General features: G+C 38.3%; 1 protein-coding gene across 2 annotated transcripts in view; it reads right to left on the reverse strand.

Annotated features, from left to right (window-relative positions):
- Positions 1 to 487: 487 nt before the first annotated feature.
- Positions 488 to 27,911, reverse strand: part of RAD51AP1 (RAD51 associated protein 1) — a 38,411-nt gene continuing 10,987 nt past the window's right edge. Inside the window, exons 4-10 of one of the 2 annotated variants that reach the window (XM_035707278.2) lie at positions 26,367 to 26,508; positions 23,897 to 24,006; positions 22,428 to 22,514; positions 21,300 to 21,449; positions 7,847 to 8,011; positions 4,089 to 4,241; positions 488 to 1,948 (exon numbers count right to left, since the gene is read on the reverse strand). In XM_035707278.2, coding sequence (XP_035563171.1) covers positions 1,809 to 1,948; positions 4,089 to 4,241; positions 7,847 to 8,011; positions 21,300 to 21,449; positions 22,428 to 22,514; positions 23,897 to 24,006; positions 26,367 to 26,508 — 947 coding nt within the window. In that variant the 3' untranslated portion in view covers positions 488 to 1,808. The remainder of the gene's footprint in view (positions 1,949 to 4,088; positions 4,242 to 7,846; positions 8,012 to 21,299; positions 21,450 to 22,427; positions 22,515 to 23,896; positions 24,007 to 26,366; positions 26,509 to 27,911) is intronic. The other variant, XM_035707279.2, reaches the window with a different exon arrangement.

Raw genomic sequence — 27,911 nt, forward strand, 5'->3', positions numbered from 1 at the left:
CTAGTTTTAACATAATTTAAGGTAATTTTTAGTATAAGCTACTACCTTTAAGATTTTATGTATGTATGTATGTATGTATTTGAGAGAGAGAGGAGAGATAGCAAAAATGAGCAGGGGGAGGGGCAAAGGGAGAGGGAGAGAATCCCAAGCAGAAGCTCCGCTGGGCACAAGCCTGATGCAAGATCATGACCTGAGCTGAAATCAAGTTGGATGCTTAACCAACTGAGCCACCTAGGCACCCCCAAACTATTACTTTGAATAACACGGAGAAAACAGGTTCATCAGGCTGATGCCAGATGATTAATCAGTGATATCGGTACCTAATACAGGGTAGGCTCTTCATAAATGTTTACTGTTGAACTGCACCATAGAGGGCGCCTTAATATCTTGTAACTGAATACATGTTCTAAGAAAGGGATGCGGTGGGGTAGGGAAGGTGGTATTGGACAGTATAAAAATTAACACAAGAAAAAAAACGTACAACAGCAATAACCAAATGCTCACTTTAATCATAATTCTAAATTTTTAATTTTCACATTAATATAGATGTTTCTGTAAAACAAGAAAAACTGAATATTATACACATTTTAATGGTTAACATGATTTTTCTTAAAGATTTTATTTATCCATGTGAGAAAGAGAGAGTGGCCTTGATGAGCAGGGGAGGAACAGAGAGGGGAGGGAGAAGGTGGGGAAAGAATCTGGAGCCAACTCTGCTCAGCACAGAGCTCAATCCCACACCCCGGAGATCATGACCTGAGCCAAAACCAAGACACAGAGCTACCCAGGCACACCTAATGGTTAACATGATTTGAAGAGTTTTTATTAAAAAGTGATCAGGAGCTAGTTGAAATTCTCATCATAAAATATAAAATATCTATAACTACTTTTATTCATAATAAATTCACATCTAAACTTCCTGAGAAGCTATGTTATGTAATATCATAATAGGGATAACTAAGTGCTTGAAAGCCACCCTCTAAAGCACTGGCTTAACATAAAGTGATTATTTTAAGAAACAGCTCGCCCCTTTATATTTACAACAAAAAGACTAACTTTTTTTGGCAAAATATTCATTTAATCATGAAATACAATCAGAGATAGATGGATGCAACAGTATCAAGGAAAAGAGCATACCAAGACTCTTCCATATTATTGAAGGTTTTTGACAATGACAGCTTCATAAAATGTCATGAAATTCTATTTGCTATACAATAAATATCTACTGAGTAGAAGACATATGCCATATTTTAGCAAACATTTTAACACGTAAAACAATTCTGAATTCTTACTATAAAAAGATTTGGCTAAAATATGAAATATCTTTGCAATAAAACTGACAATGTAACCTAAGTAAGATTTCAGAAATGTCTCCTGGAAAAAATGGGAATGTTTCCTTCTGCCAGATAAACTCTGAACAGTGAAAGTTAAGGTGCCATAAATTAGACAAAGCTAGAAAGCAATATCGTGTTACTAGAAAACAAAACAAAGCTTGAAAACAACAGCATGCAATTTGGACTTCCTCCATGTCAAAGTGACAACCACTTAACGACAGTGACTTATTGAACACAGGAAAAATAGAGTACGTTCTTCAGAAGGAAATGCCATTACAAGATAATTCTTATAAATAATCTTGAAGTCTTGAATAGCTTCAGAGAACATCATCACAAAATAGGTAGTAGCAATTCACAAGACATTCAAGGATTCCTTTATATTATGATACCCTCCTTAAATAGAAACACAAGTCAGATATCAACATACCTGTAAAACTGTGATTCTCTTAATCAAACATTTGTTTACTATCACACTCAGCTACTAGCAGCATTTGGATGCAACGGTTTAACTCGTGCTAATCTGGACAAGCCAAGGCGGAGACTCTGATTTGGAGACTTAATAGACACCCCGGGCAGTGGGCTCTTGCTGCTGCTGCTGCTGCTTCCAGATATCACTGAAAGAAAACATATCACCCAGTGCTGATGATGTTCAAAATCTCTTGACAGACATCAACTTATCAAACAGAAGATGCAAAAATACCACATTACTGAGGCATACCAGTTCTACCAACCTATAAACAAGATTAAAAGAATGAACAGTTTTAAAGAGCAGAAAGAGTACAGTACTGCCTATTTTCATACATGCTCGGAGGCAAGGTAATGACACCAAAACTTGAAGCACAAAAGCTGAAAGAGATAAGTTGGGAGCAAGTAACATAGGTTGTAAAGGCATAAAGAACTACATGCCATTATAATTCCTAAAGCAGCAGAAAAATCTAATGCATTTTTTGAAAATCCTGCAATTTTTACATATATTCCTTGAATCTATTTTTTCAAATGTTAAACAACTGTAACGTCACAAATACTCTATTTATTTATACTAATTCGTTTAAGTGACATCATACAGTATTTGTCCTTCTCTGGGGGTGGGAGTGGATGGGTGACATAGATATGGGGGATATAGGGGTTAAGAATACAAACTTCTAGTTATGAAATAAGTCACGGAGATGAAAAGTCCAGCATAGGGAATAGCGTCAATAATATTGTAACAACATTGTATGGGGACAGATGGTGACTATGCTTATCATGGTGACCACTGAGTAGTGTATGGAATTTTTGAGGTAACAGATGTGCCTGATATTTCACAAGATGAAACAAAGTAATTAAGAGACATTAAGTAATCATGCAGTCTCAGACTACAATCTTTTTTTAATGCTTTGTATTTAATGTTTCAAGTTTTTATTTAAATTCTAGTAAGTAACATAAAATGTAATATTAGTTTCAGGAGTAGAATCTAGTGATTCATCACTTACATACAACACCCAGTGCTCCTCACAAGTGCCCTCCTTAATGCCCATCACTCAGTTACCCCATCCTCCACCCACCTCTGTCCAGCAACCCTCGGTTTGTTCTCTACTGTTAAGAGTCTCTTATGGTTTGCCTTCCTCTCTTTTTTATTTCCCCTATGTTCATCTGTTTTGTTTCTTAAATTTCACATATGGCTGAAATCATATGGTATTTGTCTTTCTCTGACTGACTTGTTTCACTTAGCATAACACCCTCTAGTTCCAACCAAATGGCAAGATTTCATTCTCTTGGATGCTTGAACAATCCACGTGGTCTATACTACATCTTCTTTATCCATTCATCAGCTGATGGACAGCTGGGCTCTCTCAGTAATTTAGCTATTGTTGATAGTGCTGCTACAAACATCAGGGTACAATACAAAAATCCTGACTCCGACTGAAATCTATTAATACATAGTTATCAGGGGGTCACCACTGTGGACCAATCAAGAAATGTCAGTGAAAAGAAGTGAATCAAACCTTAGTAGATCTGGAATGACTTAGAGAAGGAGAGGGGACAAGTGAGGAAAGACTAGAGGAAACTGAAGACAGAGTCTCTGACAGAAGAAGACATACATTGTGTCTAAGGAAGAAAAACTGTATCAATTTCCCTGGACTAGAGGGTCCATGAGGTTGGGTGAGAGGAAGTGGATACAGAACTAGTGTGAAGCCAGAGGCTGTTTGGGCATGAAATGAACAGGGCTAGGACTAGGATTTTGGTAATGTTAAAAAAGAGTGAAGGTCAGAGAATTCTTATAGGATCAGTGAGACTTGGCTGTGGAGCAAAACAGAGAAAAGTCAAGCCTGCTAGGGCATTTGTTAAATGCTGGAAATCCCATGTACAGCTCCTGAGGCATCAGTCAGACTGTGCCCAGCGGGTCTCAAGAAAACAGATTTGTTGCCAAAAATAAATATCAGGAATGTTAAATGTTAACACTCTTTGACACTGTAATTCCACTACTAGGAATTTGTCCTAAGAAAGTAATCAAGGATGTGCCCACAGATTTCTAAAATAAGGACCTTTGTGCTTATTGCAACCTTATTTATGACATTAAGAAAATAAACAATCTAGATGCTCAGTACAAGGGAATGACAAATGATGAATAAATGCAGCAACTAAAAACCTTGGGTTTTTTTTTTTTTTTTTTTTTTTAAACCTTGGTTTTGAAGACTATGCAATGATACGGTAAAAAAATCTGCTAGTGATAATTGTTCAAGTCCCTGCCTTTGATCAATAAACATACCATACCTGGTGGGACCCACTTAGGTTTTCTGCTTTCAGCTGAAGGGCTGCGTATTTGTGGTGGTTTCCTAGTGACCTCTGAAGAAAGAGAAACTTTTTTTGGTGAAGGCTGCGACTCTGACTTCATGGCAGCTGGAAGAGAGTCTCCTGAAGTCACTTCTTTAAAAAAAAAAAAGAGAGAGAGAGAGAGAGAGGAAGAGTAATGAGCACTAGGTGTTATATACAACTGATGAATCACTGAACTCTACCTCTGAAACTAAATGGAGTTTAAATAAAATAAAAATTTTAAAATATATACATAGAAAAAGTTTTTTATAGCAGAAGATTAAGTCTAGCATGTAGGTGTAAAAAGCATAAAATTACATAATCTTATAAAAATTAAAAAGGCAATATCATAAATTTGGAAAACTCTTATTATACACAAACATTTATTGAGAGCCCAAGAATAGCCCTCTTTTTTTTTTTAATTTTTATTTATTTATGATAGTCACACAGAGAGAGAGAGAGAGGCAGAGACATAGGCAGAGGGAGAAGCAGGCTCCATGCACCGGGAGCCCGATGTGGGATTCGATCCCGGGTCTCCAGGATCGCGCCCTGGGCCAAAGGCAGGCGCTAAACCGCTGCACCACCCGGGGATCCCCGAATAGCCCTCTTTTATGAGCATTTATAGGCTAGGCAGTGTGGTAAGCATACCACATACACTACCATTAACCCTTAGAGCGATTTGGATACAGATATTCCTATCCCCACTATTAGATAATGAACTAGAGAGGCTAAGCAATCTGCCTGTAGTCTCACAGCTGATAAATACCTGAGCCGGGATTAGGAACCAAGTCTAACTATAAAAGTTATAAGTCTATACCTATAGCCATGACATAACAGCATCTCATCAGTATGTGTCAGTGAGACAATATATTAGGCTCTAGTGTTGCAAAGAGTATAACTCATGGATCTCATTGCCAAGGAACTTAGACTAGTAGAGTTCAGTCACCAGACTCTAGTAAAAAGGAGGAAAAGAGCAAAAAGATGTGTATAATGCAGTGTGATAAGAGATAAGACAGACTCTGTAGGTATGCACAGTAGGAGGAAATCTGTGTATATATCTGCATAGGTCTACAAAGTCATAGAGAAGTTGTTTGAGGATAGTTTGAGCCAAATCAAGGCTGAAGAGTAAAGATGTGTTAGAGGGAAGTTTTCCAGGCAGGAGTACAACATATAAAGCTGGGGAATGCAGCAGGTTCCAGCACCAGAGTTACTGGCTCAGTATGGATGGGGCAGAATGGGAAGCACAAGAAAGGTGAGACACAAGATGCACATCACTGAGGTAGAGTTTTGCATACCAGTGAAGGAGTCAGGCGAGCCACATATTCATTTTTCTCACTTGTGTATTGAATACATCTTTCTGATGGTACCATAAGGCAAGCAGATCATTAGAAGGCACTTATGGTAATCTAGGGGAAAGGTGATAAGGGCCTGAACCAAGAGTGAGTGGAGGAAAGAACAGATTGGAGATCTTTTAGGAATTAGACTGGGGGGAGGCAAGGAGATAGAGACAAAGAAATAATCATGACTTCCAAATTCCTGTCACAAGCACGCTGTTTGATGGTGTCATTTACCCAGAGAATGAACACAAGAATGGAACTAGGTTTTGGTGTTCTGGAAGGATGTATTGGAAATGAAGGGTAGAGGAGAGGTGGAAGATAAATTCACTTTTAGGCAATGATTATTGTGACATACTTTAAAAATATCTAAATGCATACGAATATGAAAATTTTCACTATATACTCCTCTTAATGTTAACATCTATACTCTCTAGATCAGCACTGTCCAACAGAAGCTTTTCTGCTATGATAGAAATTTTGTGCTGTCCATGTGATAGCCACTAGCCACGTTATTAAGCACTTGAAATGTGATCAGCAAAACCACAGAACTGACTTTCAAAGTTTCTTTAACTTTAATTAAATCTAATATAGCTGCATGTGACCAGCTATATTGGACATACTGGACAGCACAACTTTCAAAATTCTCGAAAAACTGTAATATGTGCCTGATGAAAAACTCTCCAAAGGTTTCCCAATACTTTATTAGTGGGTCTAGAGTTTTTCTAACTCTTAATGCCATTATTTAGCAGTTAAATTTTACTTCTAATGCTAATACTAAATTTCCTTAGGAAGTAACTTGCTCCAAGGTATATAGAAGACTTAAAATGATAAATTCCAACATGGAAACTGACATTTTTTTCTGAGTTTTTAGTGTGTCTTGGTGAGGAAGCAAACAAACATACATCCAAAAAAAATAAAATAAAATAAAACATATTCATACTATTAATGACTTTTTCATATCAGTTTGTGGTAGGCAGAAGAATGGTTACAAAGACATTTAAATTCTACTTCCTAGGATATGTGCATGTCACCTTACATAGCAGAGGGACTTAGCAGATGTCACTCAGCTAAGGATCTGGACAGTATGTTGAATTATCTGGATGGTCCAATGTATTCACAATGATCGTTGTTAAGTCAAAGTGAGAAGCAGGAGAAAAAGAAAGAGAGAGAGAGAGAGAATCAGTGACATGATGTGAGATAGTCCATGCCTTTGCTGATTTGAAGGTGGAAGTGGATCACTAGTCAAAGAACACAGGTGGCCTCTAGATGCTACATCAGGCAGGAAAAGGAGGATTTCCCCAGAGCCTCCACAAAGGAATACAGTCCTACTAGTAGGTTGATTTTAGTGCAGTGAGAACCACTTTGAACTTGTAGCCTACAGAATAATAAGATAATAAATTTGTGGTTTTAAACTACTACATTTGTGGTAATTTGTTACAGCAGCAATCAGAAACTAATACACAGTTTATCTCTAAAACCCTTTGCACCTAAAATCTAATTTCTGAAAATCAGATGAATTTGTCAATTTAAAAAGACACTAATTAAAAACCTCATTAATTTAGAATACAGTGGAGGGAGGAATATGACTCAGCATTTAGTTGTCACATTTCTCAGTAAGTACTCAGCACCATGTTATTTAAGGTAACAGTAGCTCCTACCACAAATAAATGGAGTCTGAATAATGGAAATTTTAGTTTCAAACAACTAAGACATAAAAATATATATCAATAAAAAATATATATATATCAATAAGGAAAGAAAAATCAGGATAATGTAAGTTATATTTTATAATCATCTATCATATATTAGGAAATCAAGAATATTCTGCCTTCTTTTACATAACAAAGAGGTATTCCATGCTCAAGTTGTCACAAATTCCAAAAAAGCCCTAAATGTGTGGCAGAAGGGTTCTCAAATCAAAGACTAACTCAAACATGAAAATAAGAAATGAGAATAATGCAAACTTCCCTGTTCATTGCCTGGAAAATATGTGGTCCAGTGGCTGGAGCTTGGACTCTAAATGTACAAACCTGGGTACAAATTCCAGGTCCTCACATAATTAGTGGTAAGGATTCTAAAAAATTATTTAACCTGAGCCTCAGTTTTCCCACTGTAAGATGCAGGTGATCATAGCTGTCTCAGAGTGTGGCTGTCAGTGCTACAGGAGGGTGATTCTAGTAAGAGCTACGTAGGCAGTGAGACTCAGAAATCTTGTCTGCTTTTCTCACTTCCCCATCACTCCCTTCCTTCTTTGTATCTTAACTAGAAATGAACATGAACACTGGCAAAACATTAACAAATACAAAGGCAGAGATGAAGAAAAACATTAAATAAACCAAATACATTTCCTTTATAAAATCAAGTGTTTTGGACTAAGCTTACCCCAAGTGTCACATTTGGATTTAGGTTTCTTCTCCTTCTTTTCAGCTGGGGATTTTACCTTTACTTCTTTCTTTTTCATTTCTTTCACTTTATTTCTTCCCATAGTGAAGTCTTCGTCATCGCCTTCACTCTCACTAAAGTCGGAGTCATCCTCAGACTCTTCACCTAAAACAGAGGACTCCATACTTGATCTTTGCTCTAAACAGTGAGATTCCCATGTATACCTGAAATGAATATAACATTGTCTGCCAATTTACTTCAATTTTAAAACAAAGTGAGGTTTCTACTGCCTCGACTTTACAGCCTTTGCCCTAGATTCTCTTACAGCTTGTGCTGAGCCATGCCACCGCGGGACTGAGAGTGTGGTTGCCTGGTTGTGAATTGTGGCCCCTCTGTTTCTACTTTGTGTAACCACAGATGGGCCACTCACGTCACTGGGCTTAACTTTCCTACGTATAAAATGAGGATCATCACAAAACCTGACTCAGAGGGTTTTTGTGTAGATTAAATCAGTTAATATAGATAAAATGTTTAGAATAACATCTGGCAAGAGCAAGCAAAACAGAATGTTTGCTCTTACTATTATCATCATAATTTCCCATCTTTACTTCCAGTTTTTCCATTATAATTCAGTAACTTTTAAGAAGGATGGGGGGGTATAATATTAGCAACTCCTTCAAAACAAGGACCTTGATGGTAATAATAACAGTATACCTTCTCTTCATCACATAAATTTCAACAGTCTAGAATAGAAACCCACTGGGAATTGAGAAGAGACTAGCCATACCACATCTTAACTGATAATCCTATACATGATTTCATGTGGGACACACCTCTCATTTCCCACAGGCTCTTCTCTGTATTGCATGGAATGATACAAGCCAGTCAGGTGATATGTTTAAGTAGCTACAGCTGCTCTGGAAATCAACATTTTTCACAGAGCTGGGACAAATAATCCTACAATTTATAAAGAACTGGAAAAAAAAATCACAAACAGCCAAAGAAATGTTGAAAAAGAAAACCAAAGCTGGTGGCATCACAATCTCAAACTTCAAGCTCTATTACAAAGCTGTAATCAAGACAGCATGGAACTGGCACAAAAACACACAGATCAATAATGGAACAGAATAGACAGCCCAGAAATAGACCCTCAACTCTATGGTCAACTAATCTTCGACAAAGCAGGAAAGAATATCCAATGGAAAAAAAGACAGTCTCTTCAATAAATGGTGCTGGGAAAATTGGACAGCTATATGCAGAAGAATGAAACTGGACCATTTTCTAACACCATACACAAAAATAAATTCAAAATGGATGAAAAACCTAAATGTGAGACAGGAATCCATCAAAATTCTATAAGAGAACACAGGCAGCTACCTCTTTGACTTTGGCCATAGCAAGTTCTTGCTAGGAATATCTTCAAAGGCAAGGGAAACAAAAGCAAAAATGAACTATTGGGACTTCATCAACATAAAAAGCTTTTGCACAGCAAAAGAAACAGTCAACAAAACCAAAAGACAACCAATGTAATGGGAGAAGATATTTGCAAATGTCTTATCACACAAAGGGCCAGTATCCAAGATCTACAAAGAACTTATTAAACTCAACACCCAAAACCCAAATAATCCAGTCAAGAAATGGGCAGAAGACATAAACATACATTTCTCCAAAGAAGGCCTATACATGGCCAACAGACACATGAGAAAATCTTCCACATCACTCAGCATCAGGGAAATACAAATCAAAATCACAATGAGATATTACCTCACACCAGTCAGAATGACTAAAATTAACAAGTCAGGAAACAACAAATGCGGTTTGTGGTGAAGTTAGTGAAGATGTGGAGAAAGGGGAACCCTCTTACACTGTTGGTGGGAATGCAAGCTAGTACAGCTACTCTGGAAACAGTATGAGGGTTCCTCAAAAAGTTGAAAATAGAGCCACCTTATGACCCAGCAATTGTACTACTAGGTATTAATCCAAAGGATACAAACATATCAATCTGGAAGGGTACCTGTGTCCCAGTGTTTATAGGAGCAGTGTCCACACTAGCCAAAATGTGGAAAGAGTCCAGATGTCCATTGACAGATGAATGGATAAAGAAGATGTGGTTTATATATGTACAGTGGAATATTACTCAGCCATCAAAAATGAAATCTTACCATTTGCAACGATGTGAATGGAACTAGAGGGTATTGTGCTAGAGAAATAAGTCAATCAGAGAAAGACAATTATGATATGATTTCACTTATATGTTGATTTCAAGAAAGAAAACAGAGGATCATAGGGGAAGGGAGGGAAAAATATGCCCACCATATAATATCTATTTATCTGTAGGAAAGAATAAATTTTATGTAAAAATATACATAAACATTTTCAAGCATATGCAATAGACAATAATAATAGACAATAAACCACCACTCAGACTCAATATTCATCAATACTTCTCTACATTTGTTTTATCTCTCAGAGCAATATCCCCTCCCTTTTCCCATCAATGCCTTTACCTTGTTGAAGTAACCAAGTCAGTTGTCCTACAGAACTTCCAGCATTCTGGATTTATCTGTTTTATTTCTCATCGGTGTCATTTAGCTTATTCCGTGAGCTGAAATCTTCTCAAGACTTAATTAGAATCAGGCTCACCTTATTATTTTTTGTAAGAATATACTTCATAAGTGATGCTCTGTACTTCATATTGTATCAGATCAGAAAGCACATAACATATGGTTGTCCTACTCTTAGCTGGCTCACTTGACACTAGTCCAAACTCTTATTGTGAAGGTCCTCATCAGCCTTCCATTGATGGTCTTTGCCTAAAGCAACAACATTATGATCGTCAAATTGTGATTTCCTTGTTCAATCTGTCTTTCCACACAAAAAACTTAAAAACAGATGAGAGCAATCAACCCACGTATTCACATTATGATTATTGGGTTATATAGAATTAGCCACATGATACCAGCAGACCACATAAAGGCTAATATAAATAGTACTTTGTAAAATCAAATAACTATTTCTGGAGTTCCAAAAGGATCTGGTTCAGGGAGAGCAAGTAGTGGAGTTTCTCCAAAGTTTAAAAATGGAGACTCTAGGAGGACAAAACTTCCTAATGTATCCAACAGTTTTGATAGTGTATGTGTTTTGTTCTTGGCTTGAGAAGATAAGTGGTTGGAGCTGGCTAAACCCTATTTATCAAATTTTTCTAAAGATGGGGCCCAAATGATCATTATCAGTCTACAAAGAAAGTAGTTTAAGTAATTTGGAGATAGGAAGCTGGAGCTCCCAGAATCCCAAGTCATTAGCATACCATATTGGCAAATATGGAAGGCCCCAACAATGGGGTTATAGTTTCTGTGAATGTTCGGATGTCCTTAAGAAAAGTCTTATGTCCTCTCCAATCTTCAATTTCTTTCCCTACTAAAGGTCACAAATGATCCTTTTTCTTCTCATCTAGGGTGAGTCACTATAGGGGAAAAATTCTGACATGTCACCTAAAGCAGAGCATCTTGCTCCAAAATAATTTCAGGTTGTCTGAAATGATACCAGTTACACATTCAAGTGCAATAAACAACCACCTCTGATGGGGCAGGAGAATTGTCAGTTACTGCTCACGTAGGATGAAAGAAAAATAAACCAAGTACTGCTCCTTAAAGTATACTACACATGGAGAGGAACAGTTTTATCTTTCAATTTAAAGGTAAAGCAGGCTTGGCTGCAATAGCTTAAGGAAGCTATTAGCCAGAACATAGTATAAGGCTTTTGGATTCTTGGGTAAGGGACAGAAAAAGTTAGACAAGGAGAAAATGTTTAAAATTTAGTTTGCATATCCACGGCATAGGATAGGGAGGGCAGTCATCACCACAGCAAAGCTCCCTCTAACAGAAGGACTGCTTTTCAAGGTGGACCACATGACATTTCATAGGAAGAACAGCCATACTTGCAGTTTGGTGGAAACTATAATAATGTAACAAGGTTTGAAAAAAAAAAAAAAAAAACCAACTCTCAAAGAGCTGGAGAAGTAGCATTTTAGTCCATAAAGATGCTAGATAGGGGATACTTCTTAGAACCTAAGAATTTATACTACTACATAAACAATTAGCATTATTTTCTCCCAATGTCCTAACTAGTCTCATATCCGAGGATTCAGACATTCCATTTATTGACAAATCATTTTTACCACATACTGTCCTAGTTAAAATCATAACAACCAGGCAGCCCGGGTGGTTCAGTGGTTTAGCGCTGCCTTGGGCCCAGGGCCTGATCCTGGAGACCCGGTCTTGAGTCCCACGTCGGGCTCCCTGCGTGGAGCCTGCTTCTCCCTCTGCCTGCATCTCTGTCTCTCTCTCTCTCTCTCTGTCTCTCATAAATAAATAAATTTAAAAAAAAATGATAACCCTATTATTAGAATTCACGATAATATCACCATTTGACAGCAACATTTCTCCCCAAACAACTAACATGTCTTGAAAGAAGTGAGAGTAACTTTCAGTTGGAACTATTTTTTGCCATCCTCATACCCAGCATAACCTCAGAAGCACTCAGATTTTAATGAATGTTTTCTTTCCTATTTTTGGTGTTTTCTATATCCTAAATCACCATTCAACTATACAGAACTTGAAATTCAATCTATTCTTCTCTCAGAACTGGAGCCAAGCTAATTCCTTTTTTTTTTTTTCAAAATGATTTTTAAAATTTTAATTGTGGTAAAAAAAAAACAAAAAAACAAAAACACTAACATAAAATTTACTATCTTAATTCTTTTTAAGTGTAGAGTTCAGAGTGTTGAATATATTCACACTGTTGTACAACAGGTCTCCGGAACTTTTCTATCTTGCAAAACCAAAACTGTACCCAATAAACAACTCCTATTCTTGCCTCTCCCCAGTTTCTGCTCACCACCGTCCTACTTTGGTTTTTGAATTGGACTATTTTAGACACATCTTCTAAGTGGAATCACACAGTATTCATCTTTTGTGACTGGCTAATTTCACTTAGCATAAAGTCCTTAAGGTCCATGCAACTTGTAGCACATGACAGGATTTCCTTGCTTTTTAAGGCTGAATATTTCACTGTATGTGTAGATCACATGGTGTTTATCCATTAATCCGCTGATGGGCATTTGGGTTGCTTCCACCTCTTGGCTATTGTGAAGAATGCTGCTATAAATATGGATGTGCAAATATCTGAGATCCTGCTTTCAATTCTTTTGGATATGTACCCAGAAGTGGGATGGCTAGATCATATACTTCTATTTTTTAATTTTTTGACGAAATGCTGTCCTATTTTCCACAGCAGAAATTCCACAACCAGAGCACAAGGGTTCTAATTTCTCTACATCCTCAACAACACTTGTTATTTTCTGGGTTTTGACATCCTAATGGGTGTAAGATGACAGCTCACTGATTTTGACTTGTAGTTCCCTAATGAAACTGATATGTTTTTTGGTCATTTGTGTATTACCTTTAGAGATTTTAACAATTTACTTTTAAAGGCACAAAGGCAACTTTAAAACCACTATCCAGGCAAGATGGCAGAAGAGTAGGGTCCCCAAGTCACCTGCCCTCACCAACTTAGATAACTTTCAAATCATCCTGAAAACCTACAAATTTGGCCTGAGATTTATTTATTTTTTTTTTTTTAATTTTTCTTTTTATTTATTTATGATAGTCACAGAGAGAGAGAGAGAGAGGCAGAGACACAGGCAGAGGGAGAAGCAGGCTCCATGCACCGGGAGCCTGATGTGGGATTCGATCCCGGGTCTCCAGGATCGCGCCCTGGGCCAAAGGCAGGCGCCAAACCGCTGCGCCACCCAGGGATCCCTGGCCTGAGATTTAAAGAGAGAACAGCTGGAATGTTACAGTGAGAAGATTTCGGGTTTCTATCAAGGTAGGAAGATAGAAAAATAAATAAATAAACAAACAAATAAATAAATAGGCATCGAGTGGGGGAGAGGCCCCTGCGAGGAGCCAGGCTAAGGCCTGGCAGCAAGAGCCTCTGGGACAGGAAAGCCCAGTCCCAGAGAAGCAGGAACTTTAACAAACTTCCCAGATGAAAGGCACTCCCAGGGAACTTGGGCAGGACCCAGGAGAGGCAGTGGAGCCCCCAGGTTCCCTGGGTCACTAACAGAGGAACTGCGCCCCGGGGAGAGCACGCCACACACCACGGGCCAAGCTCCCTAAAAAGGCTAGAGCGCATGCCTGGCGGGGCCCTGGGAGCAGCTCAGGCTGCGGCTCCACATGGAGGGGGCTGTGCGGACCCAGGAGTGCGATTCTAGCAGCGCAGACTCCAGAGCCCAAGGCGCCGGAGGACACAGCCCAGGACCCGGTGCTCCCCTTGGGACAGGCAGAGGCCTGGGAACACAGGACAGCGAGGATGCTCCTGCTACCAGGCGCCCAGGAGCTGTGCAGGTCAGCACCCCCTTCTCCCCCCCCCCCCCCCCCCCCCCCCCCAGGGAGCATCCAGGCCAGGGCAGACTGGGAGACTGCGGTAGTTACTGCTGGAGCTGACTCTAGGGCTGGAGAGCTGGCTGCCGCCACTGTTGTTGTTCCACCTGGTGTTACCCTGTGCCTGGGACTGAGCAGGGCCGCAAGGGAGCAGGGGCCTCACAGGATAAACAGCTCCCACTGAGCTGTGCACCTGGCAGTGGCGGGGCAGTTCCCACAGGTACACACACCTGAGAATCAACACAGCAGGCTCCTCCCCCAGAACCAGCTGGAAGGGCAGCCAAAGAGCAAGTTCTTAACCAAGCAGCGTTGGAAAGCTACAGGGGGAGTTGAGGGACTTACAGTATATAGAATCAGAAGATACTCCACCTTGGTTTTTTTGTCCCCCCCCCCCCTTTTTCCCTCCTATTTCCTTCCTTTTTTCAGTACAACTTGTTTTTAGCCACTCTGCACTGAGCAAAATGACTACAAGGAAGAACTCACCACAAAAGAAAGAATCAGAAACAGGACTCTCTACCAGAGTTACAGAATATGGATTACAATTCGATGTCAGAAAGCCAATTCAGAAGCACAATTATAAAGCTACTGGTGGCTCTGGAAAAAAAGCATAAAGGAATCAAGAGACTTCATGACTGCAGAATTTAGATCTAATCAGGCCAAAATTAAAAATCATTTAAATGGGATGCAATCCAAACTGGAGGTCCTAACAACGAGGGTTAATGAGGTAGAAGAAAGAGTAAGTGACATAGAAGACAAGTTGATGGCAAGGAAGGAAGCTGAGGAAAAAAGAGAAAAACAATTAAAAGATCATGAGGAAAGGTTAAGGGAAATAAATGACAGCCTCAGAAGGAAAAATCTACATTTAACTGGGGTTCCAGAGGCCGCCAAAAAGGACAGGGAACCAGAAAGTGTATTTGAAAAAATCATAGCTGAGAACTTCCCTAACCTGGGGAAGGAAACAGGCATTCAGATCCAGGAGATAGAGAGATTCCCCCCCTCTAATATTAATAAACACCATTCAATACCCCAACATTTAATAGTGAAACTTACATATTCCAAAGATAAAGAGAAGATCCTTAAAGCAGCAAGGGACAAGAAATCCCTAACTTTTATGGGGAGAAGTATTAGATTAATAGCAGACCTCTCCACAGAGACCTGGCAGGCCAGAAAGGGCTGGCATGGTAAATTCAGGGTCCTAAATGAGAAGAACAAGCAGTCAAGAATACTCTATCCAGCAAGGCTCTCATTCAGAATAGAAGGAGAGATAAAGAGCTTCCAAGATAGGCAGAGACTGAAAGAATATGTGACCACCAAAGCAGCTCTGCAAGAAATATTAAGAGGGACTCTGTAAAAGAAAGAGGAAGTCCAAAGAAACAATCCACAAAAACAGGGACTGAATAGGTATCATGATGACACTAAATTCATATCTTTCAATAGTAACTCTGAACGAGAATGGGCTTAATGATCCCATCAAAAGATGCAGGGTTTCAGACTGAATAAAAAAGCAAGACTCCTCTATTTGCTATCTACAAGAGACTCATTTTAGACCTAAGGACATCTCCAGCCTGAAAATGAAAGGCTGGAGAACCATTTACTATTCAAATGGTCCTCAAAAGAAAACTGGGGTAGCAATCCTCATATCAGATAAATTCAAGTTTATCCCAAAGACTGTAGTAAGAGACGAAGACGGACACTATATCATACTGAAAGGATCTATCCAACAAGAGGACCTACCAATCATGAATATTTATGTCCCGAATGTGGGAGCTGCCAAGTATATCAATCAATTAATAACCAAAGTTCAGACATACTTAGATAATAATAAACTAATACTGGGAGACTTGAACACAGCACTTTCTGTAATTGACAGATATTCGAAGCACAACCTCTCCGAAGAAACAAGAAATGATACTCTAGACAAAATGGATTTCACACATATCTACAGAACTTTACATCCAAACGCAACTGAATACACAATCTTCTCAAGTGCACATTGAACTTTCTCCAGAATAGACCACATACTGGGTCACAAATCAGGTCTTAACTGATACCAAAAGATTGGGATTGTGCCCTGCATATTTTCAGACCATAATACTTTGAAGCTAGAACTAAATCACAAGAAGTGCGAAAGAAATTCAAACACATGGAGGTTAAAGACCATCCTGCTAAAAGATGAAAAAGGGTCAATCAAGAAATTCAAGAAGAATTAAAAAGATTCATGGAAACTAATGAGAATGAAGATACAACCATTCAAAATCTTTCAGATACAGCAAAAGCAGTCCTGAGAGGGAAATACATCGCAATACAAGCATCCCTCAAAAAACTGGAGAGAACTCAAATACAAAAGCTAACCTTGCACCTAAAGGAGCTGGAGAAAAGACAGCAAATAGATCCTACACCCAGCAGAAGAACAGAGTTAATATTCAATAAATAAATAAATAAATAAATAAATAAATAAATAAAGATTCGAGCAGAACTCAATGAAATAGAGACCAGAAGAACTGTGAAACAACAGATCAACAAAACCAGGAGTTGGTTCTTTGAAAGAATTAATAAGAAAGACAAACAATTAGCAGGCCCTATAAAAACACAAGAGAAAAGACCCAAATTAATAAAATCACGAATGAAAAAAGAGAGATCACCACCAAAACCAAGGAAATACAAACAATTTTTAAAACTTATTATGAGCAGGTATACGCCAATAAATTAGGCAATCTAGAAGAAATGGATGCATTGCTGGAAAACCACATGTTACCAAAACTGGAACAGGAAGAAATACAAAACCTAAACAGACCAATAACCAGAGAGGAAATTGAAGCAGTCATCAAAAACTTCCCAAGAGGGGATCCCTGGGTGGCTCAGCGGTTTAGCGCCTGCCTTTGGCCCAGGGTGCATTCCTGGAGTCCCAGAATCGAGTCCCGCATCGGGCTCCCAGCATGGAGCCTGCTTCTCCCTCTGCCTGTGTGTCTGCCTCTCCTGCCTCTCTTTCTCTCTGTGTGTCTATCATGAATAAATAAATAAAATCTTAAAAAAAAAAAACTTCCTAAGACACAAAAGTCCAGGGCCAGATGGCTTCCCAGGGGAATTCTATCAAGTGTTTAAAGAAGAAACAATACCTATTCTACTAAAGCTGTTTCAAAAGAATAGAAAGAGATGGATGGAGTACTTCCAAACTTGTTCTATGAGGCCAGCATCACCTTAATTCTAAAACCAGACAAAGATCCCACCAAAAAGGAGAATTATAGACCAATATCCCTGAAGAACACAGATGCAAAAATTCTCAACAAGATACTAGCCAATAGGATCCAACAATACATTAAGAAAATTATTCACCATGACCAAGTGGGATTTACCCTCGAGATGCAAGGTTGGTTCAACACTTGTAAAGCAATCAATGCGATAGATCATAGCAACAAGAGAAAAAACAAGAACCATATGATCCTCTCAATAGATGCAGAGAAAGCACTTGGCAAAAAACAGCATCCATTCCTGATCAAAACTCTTCAGAGTTAGGGGTAGAGGGAACATTCCTCAGCATCTTACAAGCCATCTACGAAAAGCCCACAGAAAATATCATTCTCAATGGGGAAACACTGGGAGCCTTTCCCCTAAGATCGGGAGCATGACAGGGATGTCCACTCTCACCACTGCTATTCAGCATAGTACTGGAAGTCCTAGCCTCAGCAATCAGACAACAAAAAGACATTACAGGCATTCAAATTGGCAAAGAAGAAGTCAAACTCTCCCTCTTCACCGATGACATGATACTGTACATAGAAAACCCAAAAGCCTCCACCCCAAGATTGCTAGAACTCATACAGCAATTTGGTAGCGTGGCAGGATACAAAATCAATGCCCAGAAATCAGTGGCATTTCTATACACTAACAATGAGAGTGAAGAAAGAGAAATTAAGGAGTCAATCCCATTTACAATTGCACCCAAAACCATAAGATACCTAGGAATAAACCTAACCAAAAAAATAAAGAATCTATACCCTAAAAACTACAGAAAACTTCTGAAAGAAATTGAGTAAGACACAAAGAGTTGGAAAAATATTCCATGCTCATGGATTCGAAGAATTAATATAGTGAAAATGTTTATGCTACCCAGGGCAATTTACATGTTTAATGCAATCCCTATCAAAATACCATGGACTTTCTTCAGAGAGCTGGAATAAATCATCTTAAGATTTGTGTGGAATCAGAAAAGACCCCGAATAGCCAGGGGAATATTGAAAAAGAAAACCTGAGTTGGGGGCATCACAATGCCAGATTTCAGGTTGTACTACAAAGCTGTGGTCATCAAGACAGAGTGGTACTGGCACAAAAACAGACACATAGATCAGTGGAACAGAACAGAGAATCCAGAAATGGACTCTCAACTCTATGGTCAACTAATATTCGACAAACCAGGAAAAATTATCCACTGGAAAAAAGACAGTCTTCAATAAATGTTGCTGGGAATATTGGACATCCACATGCAGAAGAATGAAACCTGGCCATTCTCTTACAACATACACAAAGATAAACTCAAAATGGATGAAAGATCTAAATGTGAGACAAGAATCCATCAGAATCCTAGAGAAGAACACAGGCAACACCCTTTTTGAACTTGGCCACAGCAGCTTCTTGCAAGATACATCCATGAAGGCAAGGGAAACAAAAGCAAAAATGAATTATTGGGACTTCATCAAGATAAAAAACTTCTGCACAGCAAAAGAAACAGTCAACAAAACTAACAGACAACCTACAGAATGGGAGAAGATATTTGCAAATGACCTATCATATAAAGGGCTAGTATCCAAGATCTATAAAGAACTTATTAAACTCAACAGCAAAGAAACAAACAATCCAATCATGAAATGGGTAAAAGACATGAACAGAAATCTCACAGAGGAAGACATAGACATGGCCAACAAGCACATGAGAAAAAGCTCTGCATCACTTGCCATCAGGGAAATACAAATCAAAACCACAATGAGATACCACTCTCACCAGTGAGAATGGGGAAAATTAACACAACAGGAAACAAGTGTTGGAAAGGATGTGGATAAAGGGGAACCCTCTTGTACTGTTGGTGGGAATGTGAACTGATGCAACCACTCTGGAAAACTGTGGAGGTTCCTCAAGGAGTTAAAAATAGAGCTACCCCAGGACCCAGCAATTGCACTGCTGGGGATTTACCCCAAAGATACAGATGTGGTGAAACGCCGGGACACCTGCACCCCAATGCTCATAGCAGCAGTGTCCACAATAGCCAATCTGTGGAAGGAGCCTCGGTGTCCATTGACAGATGAATGGATAAAGAAGATGTAGTCTGTATATACAATGGAATATTACTCAGCCATCAGAAAGGATGAACATCCACCATTTCTTTCGACATGGATGGAACTGAAGGGTATTATGCTGATTGAAATAAGTCAATCGGAGAAGGGCAATCATTATATGGTCTCACTCATATGGGGAATATAAGAAATAGTGAAAGGGATTAGAGGGGAAAGGAGAGAAAATGAGTGGGAAAAATCAGAGAGGGTGACAAAACATGAGTTTCCTAACTCTGGGAAATGAGCAAGGGATAGTGGAAGGGGAGGTGGGGGGGATGGGGCGACTGGGTGATGGGCACTGAGGGGGCACTTGATGGGATGAGCACTGGGTGTTATGCTATATGTTGGCAAATCGAACTTCAATAAAAAATAAAAATTAAAAGAGAAAAAAATTTAAAAAGTAAACCCAACAAACAAAGCAAGTGATTTCATTTCCACATAGAAAAAAAAACATGTTAGCCATGTTTGTTAAAGACAAATTAATTTCATTGGCATAATAAGTAGGATTGCAATTTATAGCTTTAAAATTGTTTACAGATTTTTCTGACAAGCATGCATCAGATAGCAATAAGGAAATCATAGCAGAAATGCTCTGATCATCATCCATGAAAAAACAAACTGACAAGGGGTTATTTTTATTATTTTGGGCTTTTTTGGATTAAGGACCCTTAAGTTGGGAAGCAACTCGGTTCATGCTCTACTATACTACGTCAGGGCTTTTTCTTTCACTGGCTTCTACCTTCTAGTGCTCCACTTATGTCAGAGTTTCTCCAGATAGGAAGATCTCGACCTGCTTTGGCACGATGTGGGTCATATCAAAGGGCAGGTATTGGTTCAAAAGGCAGATTTCTGGGCTCTACCCCGCATTTCTCTTTTTCATAGCTCTTCTATGATGACACTGGACACATCCTACATTTCATTATTGTCTGTCCCTTCACTTGAATTTAAGCTCCTTAAGGGAGCCCTGGTTTCTGTGTCGTTGTTGTTCACTGCTGTATTTCTAGCGTCTAGAATATAATGCACACAACAGATACTCAAATATTTACAGAATGGTGGCGAACAAATCCATCTGTCAACAGCATGTTAAAATCTATCAAGCTATATATCTGATTTGGCACAAACTTATGAATTTATTCATTTTAAGTTTTAATTAATATATTATGATGCTCTGTCAAGGTCACTATGCTTCCCATGTGCCCTAACTTCTGAATAAGTCTGAAAACATGTCACAATAAAATACAGGTTTCCTATCACTTCAACCCCAAAATATGTCATGAATTTCTACTACCTACAAAAAAAAAGTGTACACTGCTCAGAATGGGTCTGAGACCCTCCTTGATCTTGTGCCAGCCTGCCTCTTTCACCTCTTCTATAACATTCTCTCCTGTGGGCTCAGTGACCTCTTATATATGTGCTTGTCTATTCCACTGTTTATACCTTTCTGTCAGTCAGGAATGCAATTTTACCCTGCTATTTTGCCTAAATGCTATTCATTTTTCAAGGCACGGCCTAAAGGTTACCTCTACATAAAGCCTTTTCCCCAAAGGCAGAGCTGAATTTAACTGTCCTGCGTGTTCCTCAAGTTTGCATACACCAAACAGCACAGTGCTTCACATACATTAATGGTCTCTAAGGACTTTTTACTGAATTTCCATAGGTTTAATTTTGAAGTAGGACAGAACTCACCAGTTGCAAAGTCTGGTTCAGAGTCATTAGCACTATCGCCATCACTGCCTTCCAGAAGAATCTTCCTCTGTTGTACCACAGCTTTTGATGCTGCTTTTCTTTTCCCTTCAACACCATGAAAATCATCTTCCTCAGTGATCTTGTCCAAATCTTCAGGGGAGGCATAAAAACCAATGGAAAACTTTTTGTGACAGTTAATACTTAAAGAACTGCAGAGCAGGCTTCTATCACATCTGTTGTTTTTATTTGCCCTGCCTCATCCCTCCGTGGCTTCTGAGAGACCACACAGTCCAATGTGGGTCAATCATAATACCTCAGTCTCCTGACAAGACAGCCCAACTGAGGATTCTTGCCCCAAGAAATTGTAAAACTGGAGCTGGGAAGATGAAGCCCCTTTTTTTCAGTGGTCAACAGCTATTGACTAGAAGCCATGGTAGTCATGACCCTCCCCCTGGAAAGAAGAAAACAGGTCTGCAGTAAAAAGGAAGAAAGCTAAAACACAAAGAAACAAAGGAGAAGAGGTGAAGGGAACCTTAACAAATTTAAGTATCTTGGTTCTAGCTAGCGTCAGGTTTTTTTTTTTTTTTAATTTTAATTCAATTAGCCAACATATAGTACATCATTAGTTTCAGAGGTAGAATTCAGTGATTCATCAGTTGTATATAACACCCAGTGCTCATCACATTCTGTGCCCTCCATAATGCCCATCACCCAGTTACCCCATCCCTCAACCACCTCCCCTTCAGCAACCCTCAGTTTGTTTCCTAGAGCTCAGAGTCTCTCATGGTTTATCTTCCTCTCTGATTTCTTCCCATTCAATTTTCTCCCCCTTTCCCAATGAGTCTCTGCAGGGTCAGGTATTTAAATAAAAGTTAGGAAAACAGCACTGTCAATAGAAAAAGTAAATTTCTTTTAAAGATTTGATTTATTTATTCATGAGAGATACAGAGAGAGAAAGAGAGGCACAGGCATAGGCAGAGGGAGAAGCAGGCTCTCTGCAGGGAGCCTGATGTGGGACTTGATCCCAGGACCCTGGGATCACACCCTGAGCCGAAGGCAGATGCTCAACCACTGAGCTACCCAGGCATCCCAGAAAAAGTAAGTATTATTACTAATATCAAAACTTACCTAAATAATCACTGGCTACACTGCAATTAGAGATATGGGGAGCCTTATTCATTGTCCCAGTTTCGCTGCTGCCACATTTCCCAGTGCCTAAAGACAAGGAAGAGGACAAAAAGTACAGATGCATCTTAATCAGCCAATGAGCAGAAATAGGAAAATTGGTGCTCAAATGTAAAGGCATCCAGATACAGATAAATGATGCAGACTTATAACACAATGATTTACCTTGGAAAGGATATGGTTAAGAGTTTGGGCTCTGAAATCAGACTGAGACTTCAGTTGAAACATTGGCTATATGACCATTGGAAAGTTACTTATCCCCTCTAAGACTTAATGTCCTCATCGATAATACAGAAATAATAAATAGTGTGTGGATTAATTGGGATTATTGTGGGGGATTAAATGTCAACCACATGTAGGAATTGCTTATTGCCCAGCACACAGGAAACAGTCAATAAATATTAACTGTCATTTCTGTGTAGGCAGATACACACTCTTACTAACAAAGCCTCTTCAATCATTATAATAACCTTAAAATGATCTAAAGTATTTCAAGAGGACTTTTAGTCACAATAATTGGTACTATTAAATCCCATTACTATAAAGTACATTAATCTATGAAAAGTGATATTTCCAAGGAAATTCTGCTATGTATTTTACCATCCTTTACAAGAGAAAGATGGATTTCATTTCCTCAATTTTTAGATATAAAACAATTGTTTTTATGTTTCCTTGATTTCCTGATTACTAAATGACTCCCTAATCAAGAGTGTCTCATTCATTTCCAAAAAGAAGGCAATACTGACTTAAACATCTATACCCCTAAATAAGCTAATGAGCTAAAAATTATCCTCCATCATAAGTTAAGTCCTTTTGAAACTGTTTTGTTTCATCAAAAAGGTATTTTAAGTTTCAGTATCTTTTCCAGGAATAATGATTTCTGCCTCTGCCATCTGCTGCACAGGTGGCAGACAAATCAAAGGAGAAAAACCCAGAGAAGTCCAGAAGTCACACATCTCTTACTTCCACTGAGCTTGCTAACCAAACTAGAATCGTTAACTTTTATAAATAATAAAAATTACCATCAATAGGTCATGTTTAACTGATTTGAATTTTGAGAGAAAATAGTTGGATTGTTATGATTGTATTGATTGTATTGAATTGTATTGAATTGTATTGATTGTATTGAATTGATCTCAATTCATTTGATCAAGAGATTAAATCCCCACTATACACAAAAATCCAAGCTCATAGTCCATGACCACAAGTTTAAGTGTTAAGCAGAGATGTGTGTGTGTATGAGATTTATGCAGCAGAATAAGCAACTGAATCTAATTGTGTCCTCTGCAAAGTATTCCATTTGTTATCCAAAGTTTTAAAATTTTATTCTTTTCCTCTGTAAAGGCTCACCCAGAGAAATGATTATGAAAACAATAAGGACATAAAGATAAATATATGGAAAATAAAATTACTTTTATCTTGAGCCTCTTCCACATCAATGGTGACTGTCGGAAGTTCCTTCACTGATAAAGCTAGTGCGACTTCTAAGTCTCGCTGGTAGAGCTTGTCATCTAAAGCCATCCTGAGGTGAACACACAAATAAAAATGAGTTTTTAAAAATGCCAATCTCGACCAAATAGCAAAATCTGTGATTTTCCTGAATTACTATTTAAGAGCTGCTAACCTCACAAAAATGCTTTTAAATTGTAATCATGATCATAATTGACTTTAATGACAACACTGCTAAATATGTAGTAATGTCATGTTGCATTTAGCATAAGAGATTTACAAGAGGAGCAGCAAGTGCCATTGTAAAAAACTGTTCCCTTTCTGTGTAATGCCAATCCTCACTACCGATTCCAAGCACCTGCTCAACCTATTATAAAAGCTTGGCTGAAAAATCCACTTAGGAATCTTCCCCGACCTCACTTATACCTCCTTAGACAAGTATTATAGCTCTTCTACTAAACTGGTTTTTAACAAATCTGTTCCTCCTCATCTTGACTTTAACAAATTTGTCACCAGGTACTTACTGTGTATGCGCCACAACATTGGATAGAATACTAAAAGTACCCTCAAGGTGTCTGCAATTAATGAGGAATGTAGGGAAATAAGACACACTAATAATTATCCTACACATGTAGATTATTATGTTTCATATTGCAGTGGTCAAAAGCACTATGGTACTTGAGAAGAGAAATCAAATATTAAAAAGAAAAAGGTTACATAAAGGATAAAATATTGAGATGCATCTTTCAAGATTTATTATTTTTTAAAAAACAAAAGTTCTATTGAGATATAATTCATATAGTATAAAACTCACCCTTTTAAAGTGTACAATTCAGCAGTCTTTAGTATATTTAGAGTTGAGAAATCGTCACGGCTATCTAACCTCAGAGTATTTTCATCACCCCAAAAAGAAACCCTATATCCATTAGCAGTCACGCCCTGCTTCCCCCTTCCAACACCTGGAAACCACTAATCTACTTTCTATGGACTCACCTATTCTAGACATTTCATATTAGTGGAATCATACACATGGCCTTTTATATTTGGCTGCTTTTGCTCAGCATGTTTTCAAGGTTCATCCATTTTGTAGCATATATCATCAGTACTTCTTTTCATTGCTGAATAATATTCCAGTGTATAGACAGACATTTTATTTATTCCTATTCACCAGTGGATGGATATTTAGGATGCTTCCATTTTTTGGCTATTATGAATAATGCTGTGAACCTTCATGTCCAAGTTTTTCTGTGGGTATATGTTTTCATTTCTCCTGGGTATATAATAGGCTGGGTCATGAATAATTCAGTGTTTAACATTTTGAGAACTGCTAACTCTGCTTTTCAATGTGGCTGCACCATTTTACATTCCCAGCAACAATGTATGAGAGTTCCAATTTCTCCATTTCCTCTTTAACACTAGTTATTGTCTGTCTTTTAGATTATGGCCATCCCAGTGGGTGTGAAGTACCATTTTACCATGATTTTGATTTGTACTTCCCTGATGGCTAAGGATGACAAGCATTTTTTATGTGCTTATTAGCCATTTGTAGATCTTCTTTGGAGAAATGTCTACTCAAATCCTTTGCCCATTTTGTAAATTGGGTTATTAGTCTTTTTATTGTTGAGCTGTAAGAGTTCTTTATATATTCTGAATACAAATCCCTCATCAATTATATGATTGGCAAATATTCTCTCCCATCTGTAGGTTATTTTTTTCACTGTGTTTGAAATGTAGAATAAGAAGCTCAAAAACAAAAATGAAAATAAGAGAAAAAGGTAAAGAGCAGAACACAGGGTAAATCGCTCTAGGTTAATGAACTTTTCTAATACCCGCAGCATATCATATCATGCTGAACCATATCACGCCCCATGTTCCATTTGTTAATACTCCCCATCTGCCCATCTCCTCTCCATTATACAGGTTTGGGGCCACTTGGGACTTCCTTCCCTCATCCTCTCTTCTCTCTTGGTACTAACTAATGGAAATCCAGGATATGTCTACAAACTATAGGAACTACTCAGTGCTGGACAAGTCTCAACAATATAAAGAGGAAGTATCTTTTATCTGCATAAAAATTCATGGGTTTTAATTTTTATAAAACTATCCTTAGAAATGTGATTTTTAAAAAGTGGTCTTATAAGATTTGAGGACTTCAAGACAGGTACAGATTCCTATAAAATTAAGCTGTAACTCCTAAACTTTGTAATTACGATTGTCTTAATACTGAAATGATTATTTCCTTACATGTTTGTGGATTTTTTTAAGGCAGGAAGTCAGAAGGGGATTAATAATGGTACATTCCTATTCTTCTACATGCACTAAATAAATAATACCTCTGACTCTGCTCAAGTAATAATTTAAGCCAAGAGTTTGAATCTGTCCCTCTTAAATTAACATATCTACTGTATATTTACTGTATGTCTTACCTCTCACCTTTTTTTAGGAGTTTTCTCTTGTGCTGGGATATCTTCCTTCTGGAGATTCTTCAGTTTAGGTTTCCTTGTTTCTAGTTTTAGCTCCTTTGGTGTTGTTCGGGGTTTCTTATTTAAAGGTGCAGTTGCAGAAACAAAGTCATCTATTTATATGTGAATCAAAAATAAAAGGATATATGAAATTGCTTTTCCTAAGTAAGAAATAAATAAAAACATTTTCTGATCAGTTGAAATTCATTACAGTATGTGTTCAAGTTTTAAACATTAAGAAAATTGTTTAACACCACAATGTAAAAAATGTTGGCATATTGTTTGTCTTATTTCCGCTCATGCTTTTCAACTTTGTTTTAGTGGCTTTTATTTATTAAACTATCAAGTCTAGTAAAGACAATTCACTAAAAAACTAATACAGTTCCATTGACATCTAACACAAAACTGCTGCTGTAGCTTTGACACTCATGCATGAAACATGTGTAAATAATTTCCAGGCACATGTAAGCTTAATTGCAGCATCAGTATTCATTAATACATGTTGTCTTTTTCAAGCTTCCTCATATAGGAATATGATAACCTGTGCCTTGCCCCACACCTCCACTTCATAATGTCTAGAACACAATTGGCAATTTATAAATATCAGAAACGGAGACAGAACGTAAAGACTGCTAACTCTGGGAAACGAACTAGGGGTGGTAGAAGGGGAGGAGGGCGGGGGGTGGGAGTGAATGGGTGACGGGCACTGGGTGTTATTCTGTATGTTAGTAAATTGAACACCAATAAAAAAAAAAAAAAATCTGCTGACCTACTGATGACAGTAATAAAAAGCTACAAGTTTGAGTCAATATTTGTCCCAAATCTTAGACGCACTTATGGTTGAGTCCAGTGCAAGAATTAGGTTCCTCATACCTCAGATAACTAAACATTTAACTCACAGAAAGCTCTGGTGGTCTGAGAAATACAAAACCTAGTTAAAACATAATGGAGGGGCACCTGGGTGGCTTAGTGGTTGTGTGTCTGCCTTTGGCTCAGGTCATGATCCCACGGTCCTGGGATCAAGTCCTACATCAGGCCCCCCACTTCTCCCTCTGCCTATGCCTCTCTGTATCTCTCATGAGTAAATAAAATCTTTAAATATATTTTTTTTAACTAAATGTTTCTCACACTTTCTGACCAAAGTTCCCTAATAGCAGAGACAAAAAAAAAAAAAATACATAACCCAATAGAGTATACCTTTCTTCAAGGTCTTGCTTTTTTTTCTTCCAAGTTTTTGTTTAAATTCCTATTAGATGAGGGAGGGGAAAGATGGTGGAAGTGTAGGGGTCCTCAACTCACTTGGCCCCACAAACTTACCCAGATAACTTTCAAAACATCCTAAACACCTATGAATTCGACCTGAACTGGAATGCTACAGCGAGAAAAGTCTTCGCTTCTAACAAGGTAAGAAGGCAAAAGTAAAAATAAAAAAGAATAAACTGAGGGAGGGGAACTGCAAGTAGCCAGGCTAAAGCAGAGAGGCAAAAGCCTTCAGGGCAGGAAAGCCCAGCCCTAG

Source organism: Canis lupus, chromosome 27 (assembly GCF_003254725.2).
Source record: "Canis lupus dingo isolate Sandy chromosome 27, ASM325472v2, whole genome shotgun sequence".
Lineage (NCBI taxonomy): Eukaryota > Metazoa > Chordata > Mammalia > Carnivora > Canidae > Canis > Canis lupus.